Source organism: Marmota monax, unplaced genomic scaffold (genome assembly GCF_021218885.2).
Source record: "Marmota monax isolate L192 unplaced genomic scaffold, Marmota_monax_Labrador192_F-V1.1 WCK01_AAM20220418_F8-fsc00021, whole genome shotgun sequence".
Lineage (NCBI taxonomy): Eukaryota > Metazoa > Chordata > Mammalia > Rodentia > Sciuridae > Marmota > Marmota monax.
In genome coordinates this window covers 1,691,882-1,704,134 of record NW_026695228.1, presented here as the reverse complement: position 1 = coordinate 1,704,134, position 12,253 = coordinate 1,691,882, and the positions used below count along the sequence as shown (strand labels likewise).

The following is a 12,253-nucleotide window of genomic DNA, read 5'->3' as shown; positions in this document are numbered from 1 at the left end:
CAGCCACTTTCTTTTCTTGTAATGAGTGTTTAGAGACGATCATAGTATCAAAATGCCTCATGCCATTGAAGCTATAGGATTATTAAGAATTTCCTCTCTAGAATTGTTATTTCTATATTTCTTACACATTCCTGTCCATCAGAAGGTAATCTCGAGGACAGAATATGTGCCATATCTTTTTCTTGTTCATTGTGTCTAGTACCAAGTAAATGCACAGCAGGTATTTACATACCTATTTTGAAGGGCAAATGCCAAAAGATACCTGCAGAATGCCATACTTGGATAACCACCTGGGTTTGCTAAAACTCAGTATCTCAAAATCTGATACTCAGGTTGGTCAATAATTCAACTATGTCTCCCTAGTGCACAGTAGGGCTTAATAAGACATCCTTCCTTGTGATGGTTCTTTAGGATTACAGGGTGGTCTGTTTTTCTTCAAAACAAGTAGAATGACTATACTGGACTTTTGTTTGTTTGTTTATTTTGGACCAAAAAGTCACTCTGTTTTCCATGGTTCAAAGTTAAGCTTTTATTTGGTTTTAAATTAAAAAAATAAATTTCGTTATTAAATAGTGAGATGGGTCTAACTAATGTTCAGATAGTAGCTTACTCAGGAATATACCACCAGGGGTACAATTAAGGGAATCCATTACCTAAACTAAAATTATTTGTTATGTCATAGTGTTTGTTAAAAGTTCAACAGTGGCATAATTCAAAGAAACTGAAATACAAAGTTTTAGATGTTTACAATGGATGGGAGAATTAAACCACTTATTCTACTGCAATCTCCAACTACTTTCTTTCTCAATGCCAGTCAGTTTGGACATTATACCACAGTGCTAATATCATCAGGTTCGTCTGCTTTCTTTTGCCTGCTTGGCAGGGATTTCAAGTATTCGAGGTGTCTCCGGGCATCCTCTTGATTTTGCCTCACGTAATATACCACATACGAGATCACCATGGTGAACCAGCCAAACATGGTGACCAGCATGGCATAATCGGTAGTTTTTTTAGGGAGGTTACAAAGGTCAGCATCATTGGCAGCATTGAGGAATGGTCTTCCGGCGTGTTCGTCCAACACGGAGGTCTTGCAGATCACATTGTGGGCAGTCTCATGATTGGACGCCATGCTCCTCAGAACCTGCTGCAAAGTACAGTCACAGTGCCAGGGGTTGTTGGCGATTCTGGCCCTGGCCTTCAGGTTATTGAAGGCATTTTTATGCACGCTTTGAATCCGGTTGTCGGACAAGTCCAGAGTCTGCAAGGTTTCAGCTACTCCTTTGAAGGCGTGCTCATCAATAAACTCGATGCCGTTTTTGGACAGGTTGAGAACTCTCAGTTGATGCAGGTCTTTAAAAATCTCATTGGGGATAGATGTGATCTGATTGGAGTCCAGATACAGTAAAACTGTTTCGGGAGGAAGATCTCTAGGTATTTCCTTGAGATTTGCATTGCTACAGGTGACATTTAAGCCCCCGGAGGAAGAACAAAGACAGCCCTTGGGACACATACTGGCAGAATGGAAGCACAGTATCATAAGAACAAAACTCTGTAGAAGGAGACACATGGAGAGAGAACGGGTTAACCACAGGTCTACCAGATTCATGCTGGAATGTCAGCATAATCACAAGTCCATTCCTCATTGACTCCAACAACTGTGGCAATGGTTCCAGCTCTGTCCACACCGTTGATTTCCTCCTTGTGTGGCTCAAAAGGCTGCAGCTAACATGTGCATCTCTTCATTATTCCTGCCCTTGCCTGGGAACCTAAAGGAAAGGGAAGCAGATGCAATTAGCCCTTTTGCAAAGGGAGGAACACTGCAATTAAAAGTGCTCTCAGGCGTCTGGCATTCTACATGGGCAGGAAGGTTAGTTATGCAGATAATTTCCACTAAGGCCACTGGGAATTATCTGTGTAATGGGAATCTCCTGCTCAAATCCCACGAGTTGGGGAGAAGACCGTCAATAAATGACAACATTTTCAAATTCTGTTTCCTTGTGTTCAGCTGGGCAGAATTAGAGCAAACAGTCCCCATTTCTCTGATCTTTACTTCTCTCCTGGACCCCTTCTAAGTTCTACAGCAGTGAAATTGAATTATGACTTTCAACCTTCCTATAGTAACAGATGCATTAATGCAATTTAGCCCTTAATCTGGGCAGCCATGAGAAATAATACCAATATTTCACAGTTAATGGCCAGAGTCAGGAATAGGTGTCATGGCTTTTGAATAGATGCCCAATTTGGAATATTGTCTCTAAAGAAATTAATTCTTGAATTAAGAAACGAATAAATGCCTTCTAACCCTCACAACAAAATATTGTTGGGGGTAGCCAAACAGGAACTTTTAGAAGAGTTACTTCCCTTGTGACCTCCTGAGATTATATTATACCTGAGAGGATGCTTCTAACTGAATTTCCAAACGATTCTCTTTCTGTCTTCTAAACAACATATCCCCTCCCCAAGGGATCTTCAAATATGACACATACCTACAAAACTTTTTAGTAAAGAAGAGAATTAAGAAATACTAGCCTCTAAAACTTGTCCAGTAGGCTACCTTTTCTTTCCATATTAGCACTAGAAAGAGCCATAGAAATTACAAAATTAATAAAAGCAATATTCTCAAGTTTAATTAAAGCAACAAGCAGAGATAAGTATACAAAGTTAACCTTCAAAGCTACCCTCTGATAAAGAGAGGACAGACATAGCTTTGGGACCAGTTCACCAAGACTAGTGGATGGAAATAATATGACTTGCCCAAGGTCAAACAGCTTGTAGGTGTAGAGATAGAACTGCAGCCAAAGTTTTGTTCTGACTCATTAATCTCACTACTCTTTCCACTACCCCCACAGCTCTCTTCCAATCCCATCTGCTCTATGACAATACTCAGGATCCAGCAAGCATTGCTTTTTTTGTGTTTGTGATTTCTGATGCAATTATGTTGTAGCTTAATTCTACACTCTGTGGATCTTGCTCCAAGTTGAGAATCCCATGGGGCTGTGTTGAGGAGACCCTCTGCATGGTAGAGAAAAATCCATGCATGCTTTCAAAAGTTTCTCTTCCAGGATCTGAGAAATAAGGAAAAAGCATTCACTCCTCTTACAGCAGTGAGCATCAAAAGTCTTTCTGCATAAGCAACAAATGACTTTCTGCAAACTTATCCTTTATAAAGATCCCAGATGGATAAATACAGAGGGAAATGACTCCAAATGTTACCAAACTTGCAGAAGAGATGATTAATGTGAGCTGAAAACATAATGAACTGGGTTGTTAATCATGGAAAAATGAGATTAACAGCAGCCAAATGGAGTGGATGTGCTTTTGGAATCCTGTATCACTTAAATGCCAGAAAGTGCGAAAGAAGGACCCCTAGGCTGGCTAAGCCATCCATCAACAGCTCCTGTCATTTGCAGTGAAGTGTCCCTCCCTTCCATATTTTCCTCCCAAACTGCATTGCATGACATTTGGGGACTCTAGTAATTATCTAGTTGGGAGAGAGGCAAAATAAACAGATATGGAAGGCAGGGCACTCAGAGAAGAAAGAGGAGCAGAAGGACAAGGCAGAGATGCTAGAAGGAAGACCAGAGACAGACACAAGAGAGAGAGTGAATTTGATAGGAGGAAAAAAAAAAAGAAGGCTGTGTCAACCAAGCAACTTTCATTAATGGAGCGTGAACCTGCCTAAAATCTCTACAAAGGTGGGAAACCTCCTCTGAGTTTATTTAAAAGAGTTTTTCTGTATAAACGTTTTCTATTTAATTCAGACTAAAAATTCTATGAAGGCAAGGACTTGTTTGTGCCTCATGTAAAAATAAGAGTAAACAGGTTCCGATTAGGAAATATACTGGGTTGTGTACCAGCTTTAATCTTTGTTAGCAAGATGCTATTGGCTAGGTTGGTCAATCTCTCAAAACCTTATTTTCCTTATCTTTTTACAGAGACTTTAAACATATTAGTTACAAGGTTGGCTAGAGAATTACATAAGATAATCCACATAAAGCACTCAGCACAGTGCCTGATGAAGTAGAAAGAGCTCAGTGCTTGTCAATTGTGGTCACTTGTATTATTCCCAGATACATGCCTGACACCATAGTGCTTGGCATACTGTAAGGGCTAAATAAATATCTGTTATATAAATGAAGCAATGCAATACTAAAAAGTCTATCTGTGCTTTTTCTCCATTATGGTGACTATTATAACATAAACAATGGCTCATCAAATGTTTACCAGTTTTAAACGCCAATGTGGTGGACTTTGGAAGCATTAAGTACAGGCACCTGAGAAACAAAGGGAAGAGTAAAGCTCTTTCTCATCAGACTCCTATAGGCTTTGTCATGGTTTCTCCAGAATGATCATGCCAATGGCCACAGTCACAGACAAGAAATGGTGAGGAGACACGACACGTTGAGTTCTTAGGATCAATCCTTCTTGAGATGGAATCTCTCATGCTCCTGGAGGGCCACTTGGACTCTGGATGAAATGTTTGTGAGATGTGCAAATACAGAGAGTCTCTTACATTAAAAAATGTTAGACTAAAACTAAGTATTTAATTTTCTTCAATGTTTGATAAAAGAAGAATAAAACTTTCTGAGGTTGGCTAGATTGCTGGGACAAGTGCCTGGTGTCCACCCTCTGCCAGGATAAAATGACAACAGATGAAGGATGTAGCAAGCTGAGTCCTTGGATGTTGTGATGGTCTGAACATTTGTGTCCCCATATTGAAATCTAATTCCCATTGTAAGGGTGTTTGGAAGATGGACTTTGGGGAGTTGAATAGGTCGTGGGAGTGGAGCTCTCATGAATGGTATCCTTATAAGAGAGTCCCTAGAGAAATTCCTTTGCTCCTTCTGCCATGTGAAGCCACAGAGAAAAGATGGACATCTTTGAACTGGAACCTGACCCTCACCAGACACCAATCTGGAACCTTGATCTTGGACTTTTCAGGTTTCAGAGCTGTGATAAATAAATTTCTATTGTTTTAACAGCACAACTAGATAAGGGCAGATGTCCAAGAGATAGATAGCAAGGTTAAAAATGTGGGGTTAAGGTCATCCTCACAGCAGGGATGGAAGAACAACTTCCGCTCACTCCACAATGCTGGACCACTAGTTTCCAAGGAGGTCAGCTTGACACGGCCTTAAGTTACTAGACAGATCAACAGTAGCTGCTGGAAAAGGAAGACATGAAGAGATGAATCTTGCAGACAAAAACGGTGGGTATTCTTCTGGACTGGTTAGCATCTAGCAGAGAACAATGCTAAACAGAAGCTTGGAAACCTCAAACTCTCTCCCACGTTGCTTTGGATCAAGTTTGTACACAAATACCCAAAGCAGCAAACAAGATGTGCTCCTGGGAAGGGTGTCGACTTCCTAACTTCAGAATGAGTGAGTAGATATAAGGAAGGCCCTGAGGTTACATGGGTGAAGGAAAAAACAGTAACCACAGTCACTGCCTGCCCCCCAAAAGAACAAGACTCACTAAAGAGACCAGCAAAACTACAGTGCCTTTTCTGCCTTCCAACTCCTTCTCTGCAATTCTCAATTTACTGGACAACCTCCTCCCTACCCACTCATTCCTTTCAAGTGTGTCAACCAGGAGGCCATACCATTTCTAATTAATGCCCGGGTATGGTCTGTGCCTCCAAAGAGGAGCATTTTATTCCCAAACTCGTGCCTTGCTCACATTTTCCTGCACATAGAAGTCTGAGCTATAGCAGTTAATACTAGGATTGGGTGGCAAGCTTCACATATTATTTCCAGAAGGAAAAAGAGGTGCATTTAGCATATTCTTCATTCGGTGAGAAGACAGTTCATTCAGTGGCTGACTAACAACTCCTTCTTGTTTTCTATTTTGTTCTTCTCATTATTAAGGAATACTCAGGACCACTTAGGGATTCTAACTCAAAAGTGTTATTAACCCTTCTGAGGCAACAGAGTGCACCAAATTCAGAAAGATATACCAGATACACCAATTCCTTTCAATTACATTCTGTGCAACTCTACTATTAAATGGGAGGACTTGATTAAAAGGCAAAAAAAATAGCAAAACAGAGACGCCTTTTGACTCACAACACAGAATTCAAATCAGTGGGGGAAAATACACTTAATTATATAAATTTAAACCCTCTGCATGGCAAAAAAAAATGTGAGGTGATCCAAAGTCAAGGGACAAATGACAAAAAAAAAATAAACTGATTTTATTTTTTAATAGACCCCCCCAAAAAACCCCTAGGATACACAAATGACAATATATATAACTTTGATGATGTAGATAAAACAAACAATATAAAAAGATCCTTGATCTCATTGACAGTAAAATAAGTTTAAGTTAAAGCATCTATCATTATGTTTAAAATTAGGAAGACTATTTAAAGTCAATGAACATGTGAAGAACAAAGCATTCTCAAACACTTGATGAGCAAATAGATTTGGTGTACTCTTTTTATGAGCAATTTATAAATACCAAAAATTTAAAATTTACAAAGAAGCTTAAATGTTTAACTTGTATTGAAGTAAAGACGTCCAAATATGATCCCAAAAAGCATCTGAAAAAAAATGGTATGTATAATATAAGCACATTTGTATAGCATTTAAAAAAATAGTTTTGTAGTTGTAGATGGACACACAACCTTTATACTATTTATTTATTTTTACATGGTGCTGAAGATCAAACGCAGTGCCTCACACGTGCTAGACAAGCACTCCACCACTGAGCCACAACCCCAGCCCCTGTATAATTTTTTTAAAAAAAGAATAAGCAAATATAGATATATGAAATATGATCACATATGTATAGATCGTTTCCAAAAGATTACATCAGAAACTTTTAATAATGTCTAGGCTTGGTGGTACAGTCCTTGTAATCCCAGTGGTTTGGGAGGCTGAAGCAGGAGGATAACAAGTTCAAAGCCAGCCTCAGCCATCTTAGTGAGGCCCTAAGCAAATTAGTGAGACCCTGCCTCAAAAATAAAATATAAGAAGAGGATGTGGCTTAGTGATTCAGCACCTCTCTGTTCAATCCCTACTTACAACCCTGGCTCCCTGAAAAAAAAGAAAGAAACATTTAATAATGGTTAATTCTGAGTGAGTAGTGGAACTGTGGCGCTATTGAGGAGAAGAATGCATACTCTATACTTCTATATTATCTCAAATTTTTGTAATAAAGGTGTGTTTTATTTCATAATAAAAATTTAAAAGATGATAACACAAAAGCACCAGAAATCAGCTGAAAAACTAACCCAAACTTAATGCCTCAGAAAGTAAGGATTCAGCATATGAAAGAGCTGGACAGTGGTGTCCCAGGTAGCAAAGGCAATGAGAAGATGATGAATTTTGAAAAGCAGAGCATGTTTCAAGATACTAAATATATAAATGGATGACATATAAAAATAGAAGCTTGACCCACAACTGGCAGCCTTCAGTCCAGGAAGCCAACCTCAGCCTCTGTGGCAACCAGCCCAAATTAGCCAAGACTTGATCAATAAATGACAGACTCCCTAAATATTGTTGCTGCTTCCGATTTTGGACCAAGCAGAGAGAGCCAAAGGTGTACCCCTAGCCAGTGACATAGGATGCTCTCCTTTAGTTAGCTTGCCTTCAGCCTCCCCAGGTGAGCAACCTCCAACTGGGGCTTACCTGAAGCTTTCTTTTGTTTTACCGAAAAGCTCCCACTGTTCTCTGCCTGCCTTTCAGTCTTTGCCAGATGCAAGGGATGGTGGCTGACTCCCCAGCTTAGAAACTCTGAATAAAGAATATTTGCTCATTCTCATCTGAGTGGTCTTCACTCATCAAAGCTAAAGTTTGAGTATCTGATATCTTCAAGACAGTATCTCCAAAAGTAACTATATACCTAGCATAGAAATCATACACAGATTTAAGTATATGATTAGATTTCCTATAAACTAAGTATAGGCTGCATAACCTATTAATCTGTATAATCCTGACCCTTTCCATCCCCAGGAGAAAAAAAAATCAGGAAAATCGAGTTGGTGTCTAAATAATTCAGGTGAATGAGTTGCACAGGTGATTTCTTCCACTGCTGCTCTTTGGGATCGTGTTACCTCTCCTTCATTCACATCTTGAGCGCTGAGTCCTGCCTTAAGTTTTTGCTCTACATTTCCATCAAGGCATACCTAAAAGCAAAATCACAATTTTACTTTCCGCTCCCTACAGGGACCTCCCCAGTCTACCTTCAACCACCTGTTCTTCCCTTCTGATTTCCTGGGAAGTTTTCATTGGCATTCTCTCTTCTACCTCTACTTTGCAAAGCCTTCCCACTGCCTCATTCATCACTCAAACCACCATCTTGTTCTTAAAAAGAGAACAAGCCCTCTTTCTGGACTGCCTCTGGCCAGTTTTGCTCTGCTTTCACTGTCCATCATCAGGTTAAAGTAGCATTTGATTTTCATTTGATCTACAAGCTCTAATGGCCCACTGTTGTTCATAACAACCTCCTTTCCAATCAGATCTCTCTCCATGCTTCCTTGAGCAGACCAGAAACCTGAGCTCAATAAGCACACATAGTGAGCAAAAAAGTGATAAAGAGGGCACCATGTCCCACAAATATGAAATTTATCAGACACCATCCCGGTGGATGACCCCTACCATGTGGACCATCTTTCCTGATTCCAAATGCAATTATGAAGATGTGGCCCATGTGTCATTTAGGTGGCCCATTAATAACAGCAGCTGCCATCCTTTAGTCAAGGATATGAACTGAGATAGTATATATAGATGCAGGAGGAATACAGCATCCTTCTATTTAAAGGAAATAGAATTTGGTTGCAGATTCAGAATGGTTCGATGCAGGGAGCTGCTGAAATCTACAAACTCTCCCTTCTTTAATATCCTTGTCTTTATGATGTCATTTATCATTTTCTTTCTTAAAGACACTTTATCTTCTTTATTAATAAACCCTACGGGCTCCAAGGGAAGGGTCAGTATCTTACTCCCTTTTATGTTTTCACATTGCCTATGGTAAGAATTTAACAAACATTTATCAAAATGAATTAGGATCCATTCTCATTTCATCAAAAAAATACAGCTGTAATTTACTTGAAATTTGTTATATGTCAGGTATTATAACTTTCCTATGTTCATATATGAATACACAACCAGTGTACTATATCCAACTCCATAAATATGGAATCCTAAATATGGAATCCTCCACAAATATGGGATCCTAATTGAAATGGGTTGCATTCCACGTATGTATAATATGTCAAAATACACTCTACTGTCATGTATTTCTAAAAACAACAAATTAAAAACCATAGTTACAAAAAGTGATGAGCTCATCTAGAACAGGATGGTGAAACTGAAGTTTTGGCTAGGTTCCTAGTGAAATGGATGTTAGTGGGGAATTAAGTTATCATATGGTGCTTGACTGACACAAGTTCTGTGAGTCTAACATCTCCTTCCCTACTTTAAATGTAAAAAGAGTCAAGAGGTAGCTATCTTGCCACCTCACCAAGAAATGAGTTTATTACATGACCCCCGGAGCTTGGGGGCAGAGTTTCCTAGAAGTAGAACCAGGTCAACCTGTTATGTAACTGGAGGTGGAGTCAGGTTTTGATGGAGTAAGCCTACACCTCCAAAGTTTTCAATAAGGGATGAGAAACAATTTCCTATGGGTCACCAATGAACCCTAAGGGCAAAGGGCGTCCCAAGGTTGACAGCATCTTGGTTCTTGTCTCACTGTCTCATGCAACTTCTTGGTAGTGCAGAGGGAACCCAGAAACAAACAAACAAACAACAAAAACAAAAACAAACCCCTGAAAGGTATGTGCTAAGATTTGGAGAAGTGACCATCAAGAATGCAGCCACTACCAGAATCAGGGAGCCATATCAAGGGGGCTGTGCCACGAGAGTCTCAGGTGAGAAGCACCAGGCCCAGAGACCATGCAGCCTCTCACCCCATTCCCCCCAATCCCTGAGCAGTTGCACCAAGATATGCTGACCTGGGGGTGGGGTGGGGCAGAGAGGAGAAGTCAAGCAGTCCATCGCTCCCCCTTTCCCTTTGAGCTTGAAACAAAATAAGTGGAGAATAGTTGAATACTATATAAATTTCAGCATTTTGGTTAATCTTTTGGACTAGCCACTGAAAAGATCATATTTAATTTTTACTTTGATTTAAATTAACTGAGTTTGTGAATTCCAATAATAGTAGGACAGTCTAAGGTAACATACTAGACACAGAATTACGGGACTGAATGAACTTCTCATTCAGGAACTAGAGGAGGACGATCAATGGAACAGATATGACAGAAACAGTGGAAGAAAAAAGTAAAGTGCATTTTATTCCTGTTACATATAGATCACCTTGCAGAATCCTCACAGCATAAAAGGGAGCAATTAATTAAGGGCTGTGGCTGTGACTCAGTGGTAGTACTTGCCTAGCATGTGTGAGGCACTGGGTTTGATTCTCAGCACCACATAAAATAAATAAATAAAATAAAGGTTCATACATCTAAAAAACTATTTTTTTTAAAAAAGGGAGAAATTAAGACCCTTCACTGTACAGATGAACAAATGAAGGTTTAAGGAGGTTATGTAACCTGTCTATAAGAACAGTTGCTAAGTGACAGAACTAAGATCCTCCCTCTCTCCCTCCCTCTCCTTTTTTTTCTTTCTTTGATCACATTACATTGCCCCAGATTGGCCTTAATCTTGTGATCCTCCTGCCTTAGCCTCCTGAGTAGCTGGTATTACAGGCATACATCACCACACTTAGCTCAGAAGCAAGATCTGAAGGCCCTTGTCCTCCAAAGCATGTGTGGTCTCATGTGGCACCATACAACATTGTACAGCTAAATGGTAGTATTTCTTTTTCTTCTTCTCAACTGACTCTACTGAAATAAGGAACAAGGACCAAGATGGATTTTATATTGCACATTGTAAAGAAAGACGTGTGGTGTAAAATGAGGGAGGAAGAAAGGCTGAAGAGCATTTAAATCCAGATTTCTAAGAGTAGACATTTGCCCTACATTTGTGAACTACTGTAGATGCTTGTGAGGCAGGTTCTTGCATATGTTCTTATTTGATGATCTCTAAGCAGCCTTGTCAGATACACATGCCAGACAGCATGCATCCTGTACCCTGGAGGAACTCATAGAACAGAGACTCCTCAAAGTCACACAACTGGCTAGCAGAGGGCCAGAGCTGAGATTCCAGATGTTCCCCAGAACAGTTCCTGTCCAACATGCATCAGTTTGAACCTCTTTTACTGCTTACTTTTTTATATGGAGAGTCTGTTAACACAAGTGCTGAGTTTCAAATGCCAAACAAGCTCTCTTTTGACCTCTTCCTATGGCAGTGCTGGGTGCTGAACCCAATGTCTCCTACATGGTAGGCAAGCACTCCACCACTGAGCTGCATCCCCAGCCTCCGAGACTCTCTTAAAGTCCACTCTGATATAAAACTGTTGTCAAAATGGCACGAAACCCATTTGTTCCAGATCTCAGTCAGTGTTGGCACTCCTTTTCCTCTTTGAAAACAATTTCACAAAATAAATGTTTAAACACCCGATATACTGGAAAAAGACAGAGGCTTCTGAACACATTGTCTCCTTCCTAAATGATCTGGTGCTCATAGATTTCCAGGGTGGATTTCAAAGTTCTTCCTACCCATGAATTCACTGGAAAAACAAACAAATAGATTTTTTAAAATTTACTTTTTAAAAAACCCAGCATTCATCTCTCTTTGGGTACTGAGCATAGAAGTAAAGATACCATTATGTCTTGGCTAACATCCATAATTATTATGCAACACACTGCAAATTTATAGGGAGATTAAAAGGGAATTGTCCATGGTGGCTTCTTTTGGGTTCTCTATTATTATTTCCTAGCATTTTTTCTATGACATTTACAACAGTAAGAGCTTTGCAAATTTTTAAAATAAATCTATGTAAGTTTAGTCCCGAATATTCAGCATAGTCCAGGATAGCTTGAAAGTTGCCTATAGAAAGCCTTAATTTTGGCAGAATTCAGCTGTACTTCTGTGTAGGATGAGTGAGTGTTATCATTGTTTTTAAAAATATTTATCCTGCTTAACCTTGAATTTTTCTTTTTATACTAGATACTGTGATAATAGTTACCAGCTTGGTGGGAAAGCACAAGATTATCTTTCTTTTTTTTTTAAAGAGAGAGAGAGAGAGAGAGAGAGAGAGAGAGAGAGAGAGAGAATTTATTAATATTTATTTTTTAGTTCTTGGCGGACACAACATCTTTGTATGTGGTGCTGAGGATTGAACCTGGGCC

The 12,253-nt window shown here is 39.5% G+C and overlaps 1 protein-coding gene across 2 annotated transcripts in view; it reads right to left on the bottom strand.

Annotated features, from left to right (window-relative positions):
- Positions 1-132: 132 nt before the first annotated feature.
- Lrrc3b (leucine rich repeat containing 3B) overlaps positions 133-12,253 on the bottom strand; it is an 86,322-nt gene continuing 74,201 nt past the window's right edge. For both annotated transcript variants that reach the window (XM_046437118.2, XM_058576565.1), the window contains exon 2: positions 133-1,766. In XM_046437118.2, coding sequence (XP_046293074.1) covers positions 827-1,606 — 780 coding nt within the window. In that variant the 5' untranslated portion in view covers positions 1,607-1,766 and the 3' untranslated portion in view covers positions 133-826. The remainder of the gene's footprint in view (positions 1,767-12,253) is intronic.